At 33.1% G+C, this 23,911-nt stretch overlaps 1 protein-coding gene across 1 annotated transcript in view; it reads right to left on the bottom strand.

The window, feature by feature from the left end:
- Positions 1 to 23,236, bottom strand: part of LOC113403184 (uncharacterized) — a 30,299-nt gene extending 7,063 nt beyond the window's left edge. The window contains exons 1-5 of the mRNA XM_026643648.2: positions 23,108 to 23,236; positions 13,809 to 14,116; positions 5,373 to 5,575; positions 3,744 to 3,871; positions 3,322 to 3,572 (exon numbers count right to left, since the gene is read on the bottom strand). Coding sequence (XP_026499433.2) covers positions 3,322 to 3,572; positions 3,744 to 3,871; positions 5,373 to 5,575; positions 13,809 to 14,053 — 827 coding nt within the window. The 5' untranslated portion in view covers positions 14,054 to 14,116; positions 23,108 to 23,236. The remainder of the gene's footprint in view (positions 1 to 3,321; positions 3,573 to 3,743; positions 3,872 to 5,372; positions 5,576 to 13,808; positions 14,117 to 23,107) is intronic.
- Between the last annotated feature and the right edge of the window lie 675 nt (positions 23,237 to 23,911).

Raw genomic sequence — 23,911 nt, 5'->3', positions numbered from 1 at the left:
CTCCAAAATGATTCAGCGACCGCTAATGCCTCACAAATATGTACAAATATTTTAGTTATTAGAATGCGTTATTCAATCGTTGGAGAAGAGTGTCTTCCGAGCGAGCGCATTAGATAAAAACTTAAACGTTTAATAACGTATATAGATTTAGAAACGGCTCAAAGATGGAATAGGAAGATAATAAAAAGCAACACCAAGATTTATGCAGCAATAAAAGTCATTAAGCCGGCAACAAAAACGCCGATCACTTATAAAACATGTAATTTAAACTAAACGGAAACAGTTGAATAACAGGTACACATCGCTATCAAGAACTGTTATCTGCAAAGTGTTACATAACCCTTATGGTTTAACGATATCACGTAATATTTAAAATAAATTAAATTTACACTCACGCCTACTTGATAATTACTTTTACGTTCTTATAAAACTCGTTTTTTTTTTATATAAGATAATTTTAAAACGACAAAAGTTTGTTTTCGTTTGTATATTTTAAATAATCAATTTTGTTTTCGATGACCATATCATGATTACTTTTAATTATAACTAAATGAGGCCATAGTTATTACAATTAATGATATTTTTAATTTAATATTTTTCTTTAAGGAATGTTTATCAAAGTAAAAGCCTGCTAAAGTCCCACAGGTGGGCAAGGCAATCTTCTCGTAAGAAATTCTTAGAGGTTATCGCTCATACAGCTCAAGCACTGTTTAGTGTTTTTTTTAAGCATTGTTCTTAATAAAACATATTTTTACGTAATTCATTTACCGTAACCGTCACGAGTCTATAAGAAATAGATATATGCCGTTATGGGTCTACAATCTTGTAGTACCTACATTTGATGTAGGTAGGCAAAAATGTAGGTTTATAAAAATACCTACTGTAGTCTTTTAAAGTTCTTTATAACGATAGTTAGAGAATAGAGAATATACCAATGTCACTGAACTCTAGCACGTGTGACGTTATTCATTGAAAATATCTTGTTTGCAAACAAACAGGGGTTTTGACAGTATCTTCTCAGGTGTTCCTTCACAAAGTCCAGATTTTACTTTTGCACTCATCACTACGTAACCACAGATCTATTGTTTGATAACGAACAATTACATGTTTTTTAATGAATAGAATAGTTTAAAAGTATAATAATAATAATGTCCTTAGGTATAGCCCGTCCAACGTCGTGATGAGGCTTAAAATTATATTTAATTTCAGTAATACTGGAATTGTTCCTCAAGTTAAATGTAAATATTACATAATTATTTATGATCACGCTTTTTTGACTTCCGCTTTCACCGGTCACGTAACGAAGAAATCAATCACGAATGCCATTTTATTAATACATAACACACGTCAATATTGAATTTGCTTTTAGATGAGTTGTGGATAAAGTTGAACAAACATTTACTTTGCAATCAACATGTTATGCTGCCGGTAGTTATGACTGTCGTTTAGTTTTATGAACACTGGTGAAATCTAAGTAAAAGTGCTTTTTTAAGCTTTGTATACTACTCATATTGACGACCTCCGTGGTCGTGTAGTGTGTACACCGGTTTTCATACGCCACTCCGAGGTCTCGGATTCGATTCCAGGCCGAGTCGATGTAGAAAAAGTTCATTAGTTTTCTATGTTGTCTTGGGTCTGGGTGTTTGTGGTACCGTCGTTACTTCTGATTTTCCATAACACAAGTGCTTTAGCTACTTACGGTGGGATCAGAGTAATGTATGTGATGTTGTCCAATATTTATTTATTTATTCATATTGAGTAATTCTTGTTATAAGTAACATTCAATATTTATGTATTAGAGTATATTATATTTGTAAGATTTTTTTTTAAAAGACTTGTAGTTCTTGATTTGTTTATTCCTTGCTGTGCTAGATGAAATTCTGTCGCCTTTGTATTCTCCAACCAACCCATACTTCAGTATGGGTAAAGTACTCCAGTAGCGTGACGGAATACGATTTATCTGAGTAAGTACTACCAACTCATGGGATATTCTACCGACAAGCAGCAATGTGCCTGTAGCACTAGGGGCATAACAACTTGGTTCCCAAGGTTGGTGGTGCATTAGAAATGATAGGAATGACTAATGAGGAAAATTTCCGCCAAAGTCTGGGCGGTGGCGGAACGTATGACCACTTACCATCAGGTTTCCCATTTGCCTACCGGTCTACCTATTCCATAAAAAAAGTAACTATTCTTTAATGTTTGTAACCCTACATTAGGAGTGATGATAAAAAATCTGTTTATATTTATTGCATATCTGGTAATTGGGCACCTGACTAGTAAGGCCAAGAATGATATCCGTTGTTATTAAAAAAGATCAAGCCCGTGAAAACGCCATTTCCTCTTCCTACACAGATAACATCACTCACATCCTACGAGGAATGAGAATCGTAATATTTTGACGGACGATGATTTGTTTTAATGTACCAAATTTAAAACGATCATTATATAAGGTTATTGCGTTAATAAACCTAAAATACAAGGTCGCATTTTAATTTCGACGTGTTATAATGAACGCTTCTTATCTATGTTACGTATGAGAAATTAGAAAGTTTAGTTTGCATTCTAATACTTTAAAAAAACTGTTACAGATGAGTGTCCGATAGTAAGGAGAACTATAATTGTTTTTATGATAGCAGGTTCAGTTTCGGTTAGCAACAAACGACTCAACAAGAGTTACATGTCGGAATATGAAAACGAGAAGTGTATTGGGACACCCGATTGGAACAGTTGTTTTTGTTATATGTATTACCGATACAATAAAATAAACTAAAAACGCTTAGGAAGAATTAATTGAAAATTATAAAATTGTTATTATTGTCCTGCGTAGATTGAAGCAATTGCAGAAGTGAGTTTAAATAATATTATATTAGAAAGAAACAGACAGAAGATAAGGGAATAACGCTTTTTCTTATGGTGACGGTTCACTCTACTGTAAGCCGCGTAAAATAACTTCGTTCCAATAAAGAACATAATACAAATATATAGAGCAGTAACGAGATTTAAATATTAAATAAATAAATAAATATTGGACAACATCACATTCATGACTCTGATCCCAATGTAAGTAGCTAAAGCCCTATTGTTATGGAAAATCAGAAGTAACGACGGTACCACAAACCCAGACCCAAGACAAAATAGAAAACTAATGAACTTTTTCTACAGATTCGACTCGGCTGGGAATCGAACCGAGACCTCGGAGTGGCCTACCCATGAAAACCAGTGTACACACTACTCGACCACGGAGATCGTCAATCGAGATTTACAGTTGATACAAGTTACAGGATAAATTAATTTTATATAATAAGTGTTTAATCTTACCTTGTGTCACTTAGATCCAACGTTGGATCACTCCGTTTGATTTGTCCAACGCAGGCCAGGACAGCTTTGTCGCTTTCAACCCTAGCTGACAAGGAAGCCACTAGTGTTGGCAACTGCCGTAAAGCAGGTTTATCGACAATAGTCAGGAGTGACTTGTTGTCGATAAGTCGACGCTCAACGTCAGCGTGGGATAGCGCAAGTAACCGCTGGTGGGATGAAGATGCTGGATCTTGGTTCACTGTCACAGATGACTGGAACCAAAGGAATAAAAGAATATATATCTGTGAATGTTAACCAAATAGTAAAATCGTTATTACAAAATATATTTATTCACAATTTAAAAATAATTGTTGTCATTAAATAACAGAAAACATTATACAATAATAATACAATTAAAGGTAAGTTATAATGGGGTCACGAACCAGTTCCTCCAGCTTGTGTAGAGCTTGTTTATAAACCTCCACGTGTCGCTGCAGCTCGTTCTTCATCGCCACGTGGAGCGATATCAGGGACCCTGAAGCGTCAGCTGTCAAACCATGGGTCCCTAGACCTTTGATAAACACAATGCATAAATCAAAACAAAAGCCTGATAGAGGTGATCTGATTATGAGAATTGAAAATCTAATTTTTACCCGTGATGTTCTCCAATTATTCAACAATTCTCTGATAAAATCTTTACTATTTAATATTTGGCCCATTCGCTAGTCTTTAATAAGTATTACACGCATATATAACCTTTACTGAGTGCAACATATAATTTATCTCGTTCGCTTAAATTCTCATCAGATTATGTTTTTCCATAATTCTGTTTACTAACAAAGGCAGAACAAAGATATACATCAAGAGGAAATCACGCAATTCTGGCTCATCCTCCACTTTACGTATTTTCATCCGGCGTTTTAGGAAATTAAGCATTATCCATACTTCCACATTCGTCACGTCTTTCCGAAACCAACGTCAAGGGGACCATTTTTCGAGCCCCAGTGGTTAGAACGCGTACATATTAACCGATGATTGCGGGTTCAAACCCAGGCGAGCACCACTGAATTTTCATGTACTTGATTTGTGTTTATAATTAATCTTGAGTTCGTCATTAGTAAAAAAGCATCGTGAGAAAACCTGCATGTGTCTAATTGCAACGAAATTCTGCTACATGTGTATCTCCTCAAAGGGAGAGGAGGCCTTAGCCCAGCAGACAGGAAGTTACAGGCTGTTACAATTGTAAATAATATATATATGTACTATTATATGAAAGTTAAAAAAAAAGTATGAATTTAGACAAAAAACAAACAAAAGTATCACTAGAAACAAACACGCATCTAACCTGATTTTACTGGCCATATTTAAAAGGTCTTATCTTCTTAGCGAGATATATAAAATGTATGTTTTTATGTATTTTTTTTTATTCATCCCAAAATTAATTTCAAATAAAAATTTCAACATGTTTCCGAGCAATTGAAATTATTGTTGCTTCGGTATGACGCAAAACAGTAATAATTTTAACACTTCGACTTTCAAGGTTCAGAATATTACCCAAAGTCTAAATATCGTTGTGCCACAAATATTTTTATATACGCTAATTGTAATTCCTATAAACAACCCACGCGAACCGCCACACTTGAAATGTTTCATAACATAACTTCGTCGCCTTAATTATTTATTATTTTTAAAGGTTACTATATTGTTATATATTAAAAAATAACCTGTATTTTATTATGTGTAACGTAACTAAATATACAGTTTATAAATGTCCCGCTAGGGGTTTAAATCTTTCCTCGTGAGGCGTTGCGGGCTGAGTCCTCCTCTAAAAGCCGTACAAAATTTTCATATGCTTAATTTGATCTTGATCTCAGTGGTGAGGAAAAGAGAAAAGTGAGGCAAATCTGCCACATATGTGTCCACCAGCACTCTCATTAGAACAGCATAGTGGATAAATCTCAAACCTTCTCAAAAATAAGTTTTTAACAGCAGAACCATTTACAAGCTAAATTAGTTTGGTCAAAATAATACAAAAGTAACATTTTCAAAAATATTACATTTTTAAAAACTACCTTGTACAGCTGCGTCCAGCTGTCTCCTCCTGTTGTCAACAGCATCCCTTGCATCTGGGCTGTAATTCGCCAAGGCGTTAGCCAGGCGAATGGTTCTAGCTCGTAGACCAGACCCTTGATCTACTCCAAGTAGACCGACAAGTCTCCAAGCGACTGCCTCGCATTGTAGCTCTGGCCGCGGAACAATTTCAAGTGATAACAACCTGAGAAGAAATGTCATGTATCATAATATAATCCATTTAGTTGATAAAGTCTTCAATGCAAAAATTAACAAACCACTTATTTAGATTAACTTTAATATTATTATTTTTCTATTAAATGTGGATAGCGAATAGGCTAGGCTTAGTGACAGATTTTTAATGTTTTGTGTTTTGAAAATAAATGGCTCAGAACTAAGAACTGACGAAAGAAACCCCGAACTAACTCTAACATCTTGCTGATACTACAATACAGTATATCACAATGTATTCTATACTTTCGTTAGAAAGAGACACGACACTGGCAGTAAATGGTCTGATCGAGGAGAATCGAAAAGTCACAACGATAAAATGCAAATCAAACCCTGTAATGTGAATGATATTAGATCCCATCATTATGATGTGAATTACACCGTATTTGTCCAAACAATGCCAGATCTACATAGTTTGTAATTACCACATCACAATTGACAATAGAAAAGAAAAAAATCATCATAACCTAACAATTGCATCGGTTATGTTCGTCATAAACCGGTGAGAGCATCAGCTCGTACTGTGAGACCGTTATGAAGTTGGCAACTTTTTGTTATTTCGTACTGTTTCTAGATAGCATATTGAAGTGCTATGAACAGATATCACTAAGAACACTGTGTACGACTCTTAAGAAATAATACGGGGCTCGGGGCTATTGTATCTCTTAAAGGCACAAACAAAGTAACGCAAATTTTATGACATTACTGTTATATTATGATTTGTAATATAAACTTGTGCCCAGTGGTTAGAACGCGTGCATCTTAACCGATGATTTCGGGTTCAAACCCAGGCAGGCACCACTGAATTTTCATGTGCTTAATTTGTGTTTATAATTCATCTCGTGCTCGGCGGTGAAGGAAAACATCGTGAGGAAACCTACATGTGTCTAATTTCAACGAAATTCTGCCACATGTGTATTCCACCAACCCGCATTGGAGCAGCGTGGTGGAATATGCTCCATACATTCTCCTCAAAGGGAGAGGAGGCCTTAGCCCAGCAGTGGGAAATTTACAGGCTGTTTATGTTATGTTATGTTTATATAAACTTGTTGTACACTGCCGATGACAGTCAATTGTGTAAGGGAAGTATATATTGGTATCTCGTTATTGGTCACAAATATTTAAATAAATAATATTATTATCATTAATATTTGTGGTAAGGCATTGTGCAAGACCTTTTGGGTACCACCCACTGAGCAATACTTTAGTATTGTTGTACTTCGGTTTGAAAGATGAAGTGATTAAACCAGTATAACAACAATCATAACATAACATCTTCATCTCATCCCAAGGTTGGTGGCGCATTGGTACCAACATCGATTAACAGTGGTGACGACTTACCGTCTAGTAGCTTATTTGCGAGACTATTATTTACTATATAAGTATATATTGCTTATATTAAGACGTAAGTTTTACTTTGGTGGGTTGTTTATACGTATTACAAACTGAACTAAAATCACGAATTTGTAACAAAACGCACACTAAATAAAGATGCATTACAAGAAGAAGTATATTCACCGCTTTATCGATTTAAAACACAATCGCAACTATTTCAAAATACCATGAATTTTTATGGGTCCGACTTCTAAAATTAATAAGAAGTTTAAACAAACAAACTGTTCCACTAATTTCATTATTAATGAAAACGGATTTATTTTTATTCCAGAGTTAAGGCTGGGCCATTAAATGTGACAGCTCTGCCATAGTTAATGGCAAGGCAAAGCACTTTCTTGTTTTGTAACGATACGACACAATTTTATTCCTAATCATGCCATAATTGATTGGCCACCTTGTGACAAATGATCACCACCGCCTATAAAAATTAGCGCTGCAAGAAATATTAAACTTACATTACGAACCTTGGGAACTAAGGTACACTTGGTGGAAAGGCTCTGTTCACGCCCGTCTGAATAGATAGCAACTTGAAGAATATTATATAACTATACATAGAATAAATTTTTCTTTTTTTCTTAGTTACAAGTCATCAATTTTATCATAATTCGAAATAAGTCGTATCTGTTATAAAAGCAATAAGTTTAATTCAAGTGAGACAAGTAATGCTCCTTACGATGAAAAACAGACTTAATATGATGAGTCCTTAATTGAATGTATATATAATGTTTTACCAAAATCGCACCTGAGTACTTTCCATTCACAATCACCAAAACGAGTTTTATTAAAAAAACTGATCCACCAGACAGCCCGTCGCAACCTGCTCACTTTCACCGACCAGCCCTTGATACGTGACCAAACCTCATACAAAACATTCATACCGTTCGCATATATAATAATACAATATATCGATCCTTCAATGTACACATTTTCATTCGTTCTCATTCAATAGGAAAACAATCTACGAAATAGGTAATTTCTACGATTGCATAACAAGTGGAAGAAGAGAAAACATGGATATAATATTAGTATTACAAAAGGTTATATTACCCATCAATATAAACCGCCAAATGCAATTTTATGATGAGCAACACAGGAGCGAAAAGGTTAATATGTTTCATGTATTATAAATACATTCATAATTAATGAACCCTTTATCTGATAACTAAGGTACACGCATCAAGCCAATGACAAACAAATCAAGTATAATAACATAGAAGTTTCAAAAAATTGATACAATAGATGAATTAATAAATATTTAAGAATGATAAAAATAAAAGGGATGAGGTTGATCTACCGGTTGATCTACCCAATAAATTAAAATCAAATAAGATTTATAACTTATCTAATAATAATTGCTGCATGCAAGATTTAAAATAATAATGACCTGAGCCGCGCCGATAAATGATAAAGAGAACAAATGGCACGAACATCTGTATCTAATTCCAAAACACAACATTGTGGCGTTTTTAGGTAAATACTTTGACCTTGGAGTAGTCACTGTAACTATAAGCGCAAGGGTCACAATATTTTAGTTCCCAAAAATGGTGGCGCATTGACGCTGTAAGAATGGTTAATATATCAAATCAAATCAAATCAAAATATGTATACTTTATTCAAGTAACTTTTGAGTCGTCATTTAATAAACTATTTACAGTAAAGCTACCACCGGTTCGGAATGTAGATTCTACCGAGAAGAACCGGCAAGAAACTCAGTAGTTACTCTTTTTCAACATCTAAAAATACAGTCATGTTATTTAAATACAATTATATATGTATGTTATGTCTCCTGCCGTGAAGTCAACAATCATTAACTTCACGCTTTTTTATCATCAATATAATCTTGTATCGAATAAATAATAAAATTCTTTACCAATGTATTTTTTACAAATGACTTGAATCTATGAAACGGCAAAGTTAAAAATGTCTGCGGAATTTTATTGTGACGAGTTGTGACGACTGGTCACTAGCACAAAGTAGTTCAGATTGCCTATTTTCCAGTCTGCCCAACTACTAAAAATAATAAAATTTTAAGAGTAATAGCTATTAAAATGTCCCATCTCAATATTTAATACATAATATTGATGAAAATATGTCTTGACAATTATTATCTTCAATGGTGATTATGAAAGGTAATATCCAAATATCTTTCAACCATATGTTATCTAAGATATTATATACCTTATGTAATGTTCTGATGTTACATAATAATGTTAATGACATGCACTTTGATGTTCCAACAATAAATACGTCAGATATTCGCAGTCCGCGTATGTCTTCTTATCTAGAACTTTACCTATGACAGTCACTCACGAAGGTGCTTACAAGTTGTCTTAGTGAGCATGAGATGACTAATATAAGAATAAATATATCAAAAAAATACAAATTATATTATATATTTGTTAATGCACGTGTGAGCCGAAGCCGAAGCCGAGGAGCCGAGATGGTCCGAGGTGGCCCAGTGGTTAGAACGCGTGCATCTTAACCGATGATTTCGGTTTCAAACCCAGGCAGGTACCGCTGAATTTTCATGTGCTCAATTTGTGTTTATAATTCATCTCGTACTCGGCAGTGAAGAAAAACATCGTGAGGAAACCATGTTTTGCATGCATGTGTCTAATTTCAACGAAATTCTGCCACATATGTATTCCACCAATCCCGCATTGGAGCAGCGTGGTGGAATATGCTCCAAACCTTCTCCGCAAAGAGAGAGGAGGCCTTAGCCCAGCAGTGGGAAATTTACAGGCTGCTAATGTAACGTAATGTAATGCACGTGTAAGTGAACAGATGTATATTTGACTAGTTGTCGCCCGCGGCTTTGCTCCTTTTAGCGGTCGGTCGTCAGGTATTAGGCATAATACTATGTCCTTCCTTGAAGTTCAAGCTTCAAACCAGATTTCAATAAATTTGGTCCAGTGGTTCTGTTCTGATAGAGCCAAAGACAGACATACTTTTGTGTTTATAATATTAGTATAGATATTTAATATTTATTAACTACCAGTTTACAACAGAGTCAATATTCTGAGTCAGTAATAAATATTATGGCTAGACTCAATAATATTATTTGATTTTATTGTTTTAATGCGCCAATGATGTTCTAAGCCCCCGACTTAGAACATAATTGGCGGTGTGTCGTATTTCTCGCAGTGCCAATGTTTAAGGACGACCGTGACCACTTCCATTAGGTCGACTACTTTTAGAAAACATTGATTTTTTTGCTCAATAAATCATACATTGATGTATGATTAACTATTGGAATGCCATTTGTATTTTCATATATTCAGGATCCCTTAATATAGCAAATCAAATGACTTGATTTTTACTGGATCATGTGAATTTGTATATACATCCAGTGATTGTTATTTTTTACATTTATTATTAGGTTACCTTGATGACGTTTGGTGAGTTGAGTCGACTCAAAACTATAACAACTTAAATTTACGGACATATCTGTATGTCGATCTTTTAAGCATATTTAATGACATTTATCGCATGTAAGTAACTATAATTACTAAAAACTATTTTTAGAAATTTCTAAAAATCTGATATAGGTAAAAATGTAATGTTTTATTTCCGTTAATAATTATATTCAGGTTTAAGAATTAAGTTGTCGAATACAAACTTAACGCGATTGAAGCGTGGGGGCGCGACTTGACAAATACTAAATCCAGCGACGGTTGCCGACGCGGAACCAGCTGCGGCGATCACTCCAATCTGTCCTTACGTAGAAATTTATTGAATAACGATCATATATTTCATGTATAAATTACTTTACATTGAGAAAGTCGACACGGACAACCGGTCAGGAGTACTTTCATCATAAATCTATTAATATTATAAAAAATAACAAGCTGAAATAAACTCTATCTTGAACTATATAGAGTCTATAACAGTTTGGTGTTATTAAGATAAAGTCGCGTCTGCAACAGGTGAACTGTATTACACGTTGCGGTTGTCTTGAACCTTAAAGTTAAAGGGTTAAGGTCCAAATTTGTTTAATTGTATTAGTCTAGATGTAATTTGATTTATTAGTGCTATGGAAGTAGGTTTCCTGGGTGAAGTACCTAGTCTATTAATTTCAAAGCATCACCGGACATGATTGTCTCTTACTTTATTAAGTTACTTATAACAAGTGATTTGTTATTAAAACAGATACCAATAATGTGAGAAGGATAATTCTAAAATACCTACTACTTACTACGACTACCTTTACCAAAACTTCAAATAGATAAGTTACTTCATAAACTTCGTGAATTAGTTAATATTATCGATGCCAATTACTTGTTCTGCAATATTTATATTTTATTTAAAATAAATATGCAAGTTGGCGAATGGGCTTGATGGTATACTGGCTCAAAACGGAACACAATAATATTAAGTATCCCTGATTGGCGATAAAATATCCAACGTCCTGGTAATTACCAAACTTATTTAATTAAGGAACTCAAATCCAACATCTTATATTAGGATATGCTTTGATAGTTTAAAAAGTATACGTTATATGTCATATGGTGACGTCACTTCTGGGAAGGCTGTTTGTTCTTTCAATATGGACGAGACAAAATCGCTCCTGTATAAGCAAAGTAACAGCTCGTGAAGGTCCAATGTAAAGAGAAGGTGTAGGTAGTTGATTATTCCAACAGGCTGCTCCAATGCGGATTGGTGGACATATGTGCCAGATTTATATCGAATACATGTATGTATGTTGTTTGCCTCGCGATGTTTTCCTTCACCAGCGCGCACGGGATGAATTATAAACACAACTGCAGAACTTTGATACTGGTCTTCTAACCACGGGGCAATCTCGGCTCCATATATGTCATAGTTGGTAAATTTTATAATCCTGGACAATCTGGATTATTTATAAATTATTATAATATATATTTAGTAATAATACTTATTAGTAGCTTTAATGGTAGTTATTATAAATATATTGGCTATAATAAGATAATCAAAGACCTCCTCTCCGTCAGGTGCAAGTTCTGGTATGAACCTGTGATCGCAGGTCAATGCGAAACTGTTCTTTCCACTGGGCCATCTCAGCTCTAGTAAATTTATTTAGTAGATATTCATTTCAACTTAATAAATATAGCCGTATATCAAATATCTTTCTAATATTAAAATGTGAAAGTATATTGGATGTTGGTCAGGCAAACGAAATTTGAAATTTAAAATTAAATTATGTCGTGGAGTGGGTGGATTGTGAATTAGGATATTTATTATCTTACAAGACGAACTTACAAAAGGCGGAAAGACATATGTATTAACATATGTACTATTTATATTAAGGTCTTAAGTATCTATAAATTAAAATTAAAAATAGTTACTGTATAAATCATAACCACGTGGAGTGGTGGCAGGAATGCTAGCAGCATTTCCCCGTTGAATCGCAATTCCGCAATCGCAAAATAGATCCTAATTTCGTATCCAGGTTATCTCTAGGTAAAATTTTATTACGTACAATGCCGTTTTTAAACGTTACTATGTAACAAACAGACATGCACTCTCGCATTTGAAATATTAGTCTTTAGTCTAATAAACAAACATTAAAATGATTGACATTACAATAAAAGTTACGGTAAAGACAGTAATAAAAAAAACTAAAGATACAACGTTTTATTTAAACGTATATTCGCCTTTCTCATATAACTTAAGATTGTATCTAGATCTAGAAGGATCAAAATCAATTTAAGCTTTAGTAATACTAGTTTTTAAATTTAATAAACACATTACGTGAACATCAAAAATCGTACACTATGTAAATTTATTATCCTTCTCCTAAAGCACCACCCATCCCTTGGCTGTGTTCTTCGAGTGTGTGAAGACCAAGGGAGCGCTCCCATGAAGAAAGTGTCTTCAAAAGTAGGAGCCCAGGTTTCGAGATAACAACTTCCCTTTTTACTTAACTATACAGTCCATTTATCTCTCGCGTGTACACATATGTAAATTAAAATGCATCGACTGAATTATCAAACCAGTGGTGACTTTAAATATATTTTAATATTAAATTATATATAAAATCACGATTCAAATTGCTTGTAAGGACCTGCTTAAATAAAGTTTATTTTGACTTCGATATTAGGTAAACTTACACTGTATAACTAGCTACTCTACTGTATTACACTGACCACACATCGTAATGATTATATAGCGACTTAATGAATAAGCCTGTTAATTGAAGTATATTGTATTTTAACAATAAAAACAAATGTAATCTTAATCAACCGCTACTGTACGCTCTCATTAATATCTCGAACTCGGTAATGAGCTTACAAACAATGGCGAGCGAACAGCGACTCGTGTGAAATATATATTTATAAACAAGTATTTCGACTGGATTGAAATTTAAATGTATCCTACATTTTAATTTAAGAGTGACTGCAAATAGGCCACCTAATGGTAAGGGATCACCACCGCCAATAAAAATTAGTACTGTAAGAAATACTGATAAGCCCTGTCACCAATACGCCACCAGCAGCAGGATAAAAAGTGTTATGGCCCTTATGTTTGTAATTAAACTTGCTCTCTCATCTTTTAACTCAGAAAAAAACGATACAAAATATTGCTATTTGGTGGAACAATATGTCACCTGTGTAGTACGTCACGGTTAGGCCGCAGACGAAATCAGTTCACTTTGTTTTTCTCCTATGTGAAACGTTTTTTATTTTCTTGTACGACCACTTTACATTATATAACTCAATAAAAATAAATAAAGCATAGAAACCATATCATATAAAATCTTATAAATCTCATAATCATATATAATATAAATCTTAACACTAAATATAATTGAAGTAGCATATGAACTGTCTTACCTGTTCAACAGTGTCTCGATAAGATGTGCAGAATGAGGTAAGGCTTCTATCAGCAGATCTACTGGCAAATCCGACGCAACGCTCTGTAACACTCCTGGCCCGAGCCTCGCGACGATGGCCGCCGCTTCCCGGAATTGACGTCCTTCGGCTAATAAGAGCACGCGACGTAACGCTAGACGGGGAGAAGTATATGTGTTCTTCTCTCTCTCCCTCTCACGTCGTATGCGCTCTCGACTCTCATTCATTTTCGAGTTCTCTTGGTAGGGCTAGCCCATTATATTGTTGATTGTCAAATGAATTATATTCAGCTGTAACAAAAACTTTACAATTAGTGATATATAGAAAACAAATTTGATATTGAATTGTGAACTGTTAAAGAATGATATGGGACATTGCTTACATAAAGATGTCACATAATTGTCGGTATTATACTGTTAAGGTATAAATTTTGGCTCTAAACTTTTTTAATTTCCCAAACTGGTTTGACTTATGGATCTCAGGATCTAAAGCCTTTTAAACAAGCCCTAGTACTTTAAATAAAACTTAGAAATATAAATGTATTTTTAATACGCTTAACGACAGATATATTAATCACCCATAAATCATCACCCATCAGTTGTTATGTGCTTACATAAAATAAAAAACAATAGACAATGATTATAAGAAGTAAGATATTATGAGAAGTATTTTTTACGTAAATCGTGTATTGAACACACACAATGTAATGAGATCGTTAAAATCAATACAGGCTGCTATTTCTCACATGATCGAGATGCGAGTGTTTGTCTCGACGCGTTACGGTCCCATGCCACAGATAAAGTTAACGGGGTGCTATCGTTAGTCATCGCTGTTTTTTTATAGATACAATAACGTTACTGATTAAATTCATATCTTTATAGGCGATTATTCGCTTGGAACAGAATTATACTCTGGGATCTGATATTAATTAAAGTCTAACATTAAAAAATAAAAATATATAATTCGAATCGTCTGTTAAAAAAACATTAATAAATAATATAATATTATTCAACACAAGATTATTTGGAAGATAAAAAAGCGTGGAGCTAACCCTTGTTGAATATCAGCATATTTTATATATGAATGCATTTAATTTGCAGATGAATCCAAATGTTGGATAAGAGTAGTTGAAACTACTGAGTTTCTTGCCGGTTGCTATCAATCCATCAATAGAATCTACATTCCGAATACAAATCTATAAAATGACGATTCAATTGTTGATATTGATTTAGATTTTTTGATCAGTTTGGATTAAAGATTCGACGGGAAATAACCGACAAAAATTCAATAATTAGACTGATTATTATCAACTGAAATTACACATCAACATGTATGGAAATCAACGAATACAAATTCCACATTTTAAATCATCTATATAAACTTATATATTGAGTAACATGTTATTTTTTAATGATTTTGTAACATCATATTTATTATTTGCTAATCTTCAATAATGTAACTTAGTCATTGACATAAAAAAATATATTAAAATTAATTTTTTCTACATATCCTCAGTCCATTTCCTTGACAATGAGGCTTTGTACTTAACATATACCGCCAAACAGTTATATTAAGTATTTATGTATTCCGGTTTGAAGAGTGTATTTCTGGTATGAAAAAACTTCTCGCGATTCATAGCATAGCATTATATTACAGCACAAGCTATATTGACAATTTTTATAGACCAGTTACGTATAATCCTGGTAAATTATCATCTTCAGCCGTACACAGTGTCGAAGTAATAAATTTACGACTTCTTAAATCGATCCTAAAATCGCAAAAACCAAGTGGCTCTTTAAACATGCCTCTTAACTGACTCGCGATTTCAAACAAAATACGACATTAAATGTTATTCCCGTTCGGTAGCATAAAACCTACTTAGGTATATGTATATCTATATGTATTATAATTCGGAAATCATTCCTAGAATAACTATGTACGTTATTTAACCGTACGAACAACAACTAGTCGAGCAATAAATGATTACATACGATTTAATGACAATATAATTTTCTAATACGCGGCCTGAATTCACCTTCACTAACGACATCTAACGGGCGTTTACTGAACTGTTAGACCTCATTATAAATTGTGTTACAATAAATAGGTACATCATACATGACAATAAATACTTTAACCGTATATTAAGTACGTCATGATATATAATCATGAATACATTATACATATTCAAATTATTCATTAAATTTTATTGGCCTCACGAATAGCGTGAACGAGCGGATTTCTATCTTTCTATAAACTCTGTACCTAATTTGAAATTCGAAAGAAGGCACTTTTAACAAAAAAAAAATATTGCGTTTTCTATTATTTTTGAGCGCGGTTTGCGGTGTATTTTACACGTGATAAGGATCTACGTATTCCACTGAACGTAGATAACATAAATGGCATATGTATCATAATATTATTACTTAAGAGCCGGCACTATTTTATTTGTAAATAGCGACCCGCCCGAGCTTCCCTCGGGTGCAATGCTGATACTAAATATACTACAGAATATCTTTATATACAATTTTCACAGCTTTTTCAGTCAGTTCAGAGCCATATTGATATATATTACATGCACAATGTATTTAATGTACTTAATTGGATAAGGATTAATGATGTATTGCTTAAAATCGCTTCGTAAATAAACCATTATTTCTCGTAAAAAGTATGATAAAAAATGGTAATTGTGGGTTATCCCTAAGAGATAAACATATACCATCGCGGACTTTTTGTGATATACAAAAAGGTGTACGATACTGTAGTATATTAATTTGATCTATCTCAATACGAGATTCAGCCAGCGTTTGCAATGTAAGCGCAAGAAAATGTATTTATTTACGACATCACATTAGAAATCTCTAAAATGATCAGTGTTTTTGTACTATATTATGCATGTATTATACATATACACCTTCCTCTTAAATCATTATATCAATTAAAAAGAAACCTCATCAAAATCCGTTGCGTAGTTTTAAAGATCTAAAAATACCATGGGAAGCGACTTTGTTTTAACTATGTAGTTATGGTCTTTTATTGACTTAATAGGATTATAAAAAATATATGTGCTTACACAAGTGTACTCTATCTCATAACCCTTAACTCTTCTTTTACATTATCTCGATGGAAAATTTGACAAGATCAGGAAGTGATGCAGTCCAACGGCTTTAAGTGCTTTCGGAATTATGAGCGCATATCAACAACAGTTAGCCTCCTCAGCCAGCTTAAACTTATGCTTAAGCGCAATGACTCTGTTTAAGCCTTAAAACTTGGCCAATAAAGTAACGAGACTAGCAAGTAATATCACTAATCTATGGTTCAATTGATGCCATCTCGTAATATTTTTTCTATTATTCGATATTATTTCAATGTCCAATATATATTTAATAAAAGTTTTTATAAAATGTTCATGTGAAAAGCATTCAATGACGTACTCGTAATATTACGGTCATCAAGAATTTTTATGTGCGAGGCTATAAAAACAATTATAACTCAATCAATATTTATTACTTGAAAGCAATATATAATATAAATCTCTCGTCGCCATTAGCCGTCAGGACAGATGAGGGATACTTAGATACTTCGCGGTGTGAGGAATGTTCAAGTAAATAGACTTCAATAACTTCGCTATAATTATGAATCGCCTGAAGCGTCCGTTATGTATTACTTAAGAAATTACTGAGTCGATTGTGATATTCAGAAGATTTCTTGAATACTAGTTGTCGCCCAAAGATAAGCTCAGGTTTTATTGGTTGGTCATTAGTTGTTAGGATAAAAAGTAGTCTATCTCCTTTCTAGGAGTTACAGCTCGTATCATACGAAAATTCATGAAATTCGGTTCATTGATTTTACTGTGAAAGAGCAATAGATAGACAGACGAAGTTACTTTCGCATTTATAATATTAGTATTGATACACTATGTAACTGTTTATTTTATTAATTCAAACGCAAATGAGATCATCTTCCAATAGACCGTAAGTTGAACAAAGAACGGTGCAAATTAAACAAAATTAAAACAAAAAAATAACACTGATGACAACATAAGCAAAATTACAAACAAAAGAATAATTATATTTAAAATAAATACATGTAAATTCGTTAGAATCGAAATACAAAACAAGTTTAATCAAATCAACGTAGAAGCTCCATGAGAAAATATGCAGACAGAAACTTAAGAAAAGGACCTATCAAGCTTGTTTGATTATTATCAGGTTTTTGGCAAGATGAAATTGAAATATGTATCTTGCCCCAAAGGGACGGTACAACATTAACCAAATACTATTTACGATGAATTAGCAAAATAGACGGTATTGAAAAAGAAATGATAAAAAACATTAACAGATAAGGCTTGTTACAAAAAACCAATACGTATTCGATAATATTCAATATTTGTTAGGAGATTTGTTTACTATGTAAATAATTTGAGAAAAAGAGTAGCTATTGTTTCTTGGCGATTCTTCAGTAGAATCCACATTCCGAGTCGGTGGTGACTTTACATTCAATCAAGTCCTGTAACATGTCGAGTCAGAATTAGTTATAAAAGGCTACTTGAATTAAAAATATGATTATTGAGAATTGATTTCAAGTAATCAATCAGCAGGTTCACAAATCAGCAGGTTAATAGACGATTTATTTTTATCATCGTTGCAAGACTGCCTTTTGGACTTTGATCGTTGTGGTTTGAAGCGTTAGACACCATAACTGTTTCTATTATTACAGAATTGAAGAAATGAATGAATGGGTCGACTCGAACGATGATTTCATTGGTTTTTTTTTATTTATTAACCGTAATTGTATTGCTGATCACGTCACTATTTTAATCTAATATAATTTCATTTTGGATTAAAAAGTTAATTTTAGGATTTGTAGTCTATTTCAGTTGCCTCTCAGTATTTTGGAAATTGAATGTTGTAAGTTGTCAGTTAAATTGTAATATTAATCGATTTTTGATTCGAATAAATGAGTAAAGGGATGTTCTTAGTTAAAGATATTTCTTCTTGCTACTCATCGTTTATGTTTTTGTGATATATTTGCAGAAATGCTTTATTCATTGTAAATAACGCTACCACACCACATTGATTTACACTTCCAAAACATATCCGATTGGTTGTCTTCTAGATTAATATAAATGATAATAAATAAATTTAAAGTCGGCTAGTATGTCGTTTAAAAGTCATCAATATATTCATTTCTGTCGAGGATATTTAGTCTCGAAGCCGTCTAGACCACTGAACATACATTATATGAAAGCCGACACCTGATTTACGGGTTTACACTTGTAGCGATCATTTACTCCGCTCTCTACTCTGTTTTGGACATTCATTTTTGCATCTCCTTTTACATATTCACAATAACTCTGCGAAGCGTCTGCCGTAAAGAAATCTACTTAACATTACGGATAACTTAATGTATGTGGTCCAGTGGCTAACTGATTAGGCCGCAAATGTCGAGATCCTGCTTTCAAACTTCAGATTGAACAAATGAAAAGTTGTTTTTTTCTTTGAGAAATTCTCAGTCATCATCATTATGTTGAATGAGTAGTTGATCGTAGTCTGGAGCTGGCATTGTTTTACACTCGCGCCTTGGCAACCACGTTAATCCGTTGAGCTCGAACCTGACCAGAGACCAGAAAAATCTGGTCATGTGAGATGTGCTATCCCATCAGACTATAAGCGTGATTATGAGTTATTTTTATATTTATTATTTAAATAACTATAATAAGTTAAATAACATAACATTTTAAATTTCTTTATTTATATACCTTACTGACTTTAGTTACCACAGAACTCCGTCATTAAATTTGTGAAGCGATTTGGATAATTGTCTTTTTGTTTGGGTGTACATTATACTTTCAGCTTGTTCCCATTTAAATGTTGCAGGAAAAAACCTCTAAGGTTAAAAAAATAAAAAGTAAAGAAACAGTCTGTAAATATCCCACTGCTGGACTGGGAATACTCGCCTATTGAGGAGAAGGGTGAAAAAACACGACATTATTTTTTATGGGATAAAATTTATAATTTATTTTCAAAGAGCATTAGTTGAAATCGGTTTATACTTTGTTAAAAACAACCTAGATTTAGAAATTAAAAGCTTGGCTCTACATCTGATAGCTTTTTGACAGTGCGAGTCATATGGTCTTGTTCTCGTCTTGACAACAGTCTACATGAAAATGTTTTTGGTAGGATCGTATGTTACGTACGCCTAAAACAGTCATTCTGTTGATAAAAAAGTATCGATTGAAGTGTTGAACACAGTATACAGGTTAAATACAATGGCGACATCATCATTTAGAGTGATCTGCTAGAAAACCCCATTTGTTCTATTCTATTCCTATTCTTAAGATTTGAAGTTACAGCAAGTTAATGAGATTACAAAGTTTTACAGTGAATGTGACGCGTTAATGATTCTTATTAACCTTAACTTATGACGACCACATCTACACGAGTTTCTATTATCACGAGGACTATTATTAATATTCGCTTGATTTTGCCGTTTTATTTATTTATATATTTATGAGTTTCATTGTCTAGAGAAAGTGAAAGATAATATTTTCACAGATAAACAAACACATTATACTTAGTTCAATTAAAATCCAAACACAGAAATCTTCCTTTTAATAAGACTACTTCATGGGAACTCTATTTAATTTTATATTGTTCTTTATAGACTGCCTAGTCCATCTAGTAGCTTATTTATAATGCTACTGACTTTGAGGTCTATAATTTTGCCAGTGGCATTTAAGCCTTTGTTCGTTGATGGATTCTAGGTTTCATTATTATATTGGACAAAACTTGATAGTCTTAAAAAGTTATGTTATTCATATTAACCGTTTACGTTACAACTGATCATCAGTGATGGGATACTAATATTGTATTTTGCTTTCAAGATTATAATATTGATTGAGTTATAAAAATACTTTTATAGTCTCGTACATAAAAAAATATTTGACCACCGAATTTTGTAATATAATTGAAAATCTTTCATAAGAATATATTTTTTAAACGGTCAATATTTATTGGTCGATGAACATATTTTATTGAATGTATGTTGGAACGAATGAATGAATGTATAACTGAATGATATGGCATCAATTGAATAGTAAAGAAACGTGATATTTACTTAACAACCTCGTTGATACAGTAGGTATAATGTGGCAGATCTCGAAGACCTGGGTTTAAATCGAGCTTGCAAAAAATATTTGTTTTTTTTTCTCAAAAAAGAGTCAGGATAAGTACCACCCACTTCTCATATATTCTATCTCCAAGCAAAAATACTTAGAACTGCTGTGTGTCGGTTTAAGGGATAAAACATTTTAGTTGGTATTACCCAAGGTTCCAACCTTGATATTTGTTATTGGAGATATGAGGAATGATTTCTTTCAATACCTATATCTATGGGCAGTGGTGACCACTTACCATTAGATGGCCCTTTGCCATTCCGATTACCAATATGACATATGTATATCCATATCCTAATCCAACAGTGAAACATACACAGTTTTATATTTTTTATAAACGTTTTCTGGAATTCAACAAATGCATCACGCTAATACTACTTGGGGTTCATAAAGTTCGCTAGTATAATATATTTATATTGTACAATAAAGTATCAAACAATTAAATAGAAACAATTCTCTTTTCCCCGTGAAACGGTCAAGTGCGTTCGAATTATCCCCAAATGCTTTAACACTGCTCAACTGTCAATGAACTTGGACAACTGGGGTCGCTGATGCGCGACGCTGAGCGAGGAGTGATTATAATGTATAAAAATTTGAGTAATCGAACATTTAAAGAAGATACACATTAAGATTACAAAGGACTATATTCCTATAAACACGTATAGTTAGGATAAAGTCACCGTTTAAAACAATTGATACTACAATATTGTTCATATTGGACAAGCGTCTGATTGGAATAATTGATGGCCTCGTTTTTAGTGGCTACCTAATAAACGGATCAGGATATCTTGGATTTGAATCCGGAGTTGGGTTGGTAAAAAGTTATTAGGGATTTCTTTAGATATTTGGTATTGTTACGAGTAGGAAATAAATATTCAGCACAAATAAGCACAAGAAATGTGGTGATATCCATCACTCGTCTTATATACGTAGTGTATGTATTATCTGTGGTACTAATCTGGTTCGTTACGACAAGGACCATAGGAATTGGGTGCACATACCTATGGATACTTTCTCTCCTATAAAATAAAACTCATCAAGAGTAAACAAGTTATCGGGCATGGTGCGATTATGGTGTAGTCCATCAACCGGTCTCCATGACTTTCTATCTCAGTTGGGGTCACGCCTGTTTTTATATTAATTCTTATGTTTTAACTTTCTTTTGGTAATTTTAAATGCATTTCTGATGAAGATATTTAATTGAAATCAAGACTCTATGAATTGACGAGTATCAACTCTACTCATTTCGATTAAACTAATATTATAAATGATAACATTTTGTATTTTATAATCTTTGAACCGTAAAAAAACCTGGGTCCTAGGTTAATACAAAGACTTACAAATTACTATCAACAGGATAAAAAAATTGTGCCCAAACCGCGCGATAAACGTGCATCAAAATGAATCCATACAATATCGAATGTCTTTATTCCTCAATTTGACTTCTGTAAGTTGACTTAAGTTGTCAGACTCCTCACAATCACTAAATTTGCGCCAATATGTAGATTAACACACACGATTACCTACTTTATCAATAATGCGGCGATTCGATCTTTTTTATTTGAACTCATTAAATAAAATATTCAAAGAAATTTTAGCAAGTTTGAATTAAAAAAAAATTCTCGCAATTTTAAATTACATGGAACTAAATAACCCAATCTAGTTCTAGTTCTAGTGATAAGAATCAATGAATACGGTGAAAAGTTAGTCGCATTAAAATTAGCAAACATCAAAATTTGTTTACAAACGAAGCAGATGTAAGCTGTGTACTCTTAGTAAATAGTTTAAGGACTTGTTACAAACGAATTTGCAATAAAATTTGAACCGACTGAGTTTCTTTTCATGTGTCAAATATTAGATTATCTTTAACCATCAGATATATCATTGGAAGTACTATATTTTATAAATTGTGCATTTAATCGAAGGTATTTGATGACATTTCTTACTCGTTCTACTTTATAGAATCTACATTTCGAAGCCTACTTGAACTTAAAGTGTAACATTTAATATAAGTTTTAAATTAGTTTAGGATAACTTAGTTTCGGACAATAATAATTAAACATAAACATAGTAAATAGACAATAGCAAAGTAAATATTACTTACTGTATATTCAATGTAATCCGTTAATCTCAGGGCACAATGATCACACTAGTCTTCCACTAACATCTATAAAGTCCACAAACACTGACGATACAGTTGTAACGTACCTCGCACGTGCGCGGCGCGCGTCGCTTACCTAACGAGTGAGATGGGCGAAGCTTACAACCGAACAGCGTGAAAGCCTACCGCCAGTATCATGCAAGAGATCACAAAGGAGGTTTTAATTCGTCATTAAATTTAGTGTGGTCGATGTAATGAAACAAAACAGCATCAATTCTGATATATATTTATTTCAAAATAGATTGGATCATTTCTAGTCATTGCCACTGACAAAATATTAACCATCGCTTAGACAATGAAAAAACGCCGCCAAACATTGAATGACAAATAAAATCTAGCGACACAGTACGACCACAAGAGAACAAAAGCCAAATAATTAACATTTAATATCAAATTAACGGGATATTGGTCGAGAGCATAGACAATCTGTGATATTCACCATGATTGTACTAGGCAGGATATATAACATACATATATAATTACATTTCACTAACATTACTGTATTTTTAGATGTTGAAAAAGAGTAACTACTGAGTTTCTTGACGGTTGTTCTCGGTAGAATCTACATTTCGAACCGGTGTGGTAGCTTCACTTAATATAGTTTAGTGCTTATAAAGCCTACTTGAATAAAGTATATTATGATTGATTGATTGATTAAGCCAAAAATTAAGTCAAAAACTGTCACCCTTACTTTGGAAATAAAATTAAAGTAGATATAAGTAGTTTAGTAGAATATTGATGTATAAT

The sequence above is a fragment of the Vanessa tameamea genome, chromosome 24, assembly GCF_037043105.1.
Source record: "Vanessa tameamea isolate UH-Manoa-2023 chromosome 24, ilVanTame1 primary haplotype, whole genome shotgun sequence".
Lineage (NCBI taxonomy): Eukaryota > Metazoa > Arthropoda > Insecta > Lepidoptera > Nymphalidae > Vanessa > Vanessa tameamea.
The sequence above is the reverse complement of the archived record's forward strand: the minus strand, read 5'-3'. Positions and strand labels throughout refer to the sequence as shown.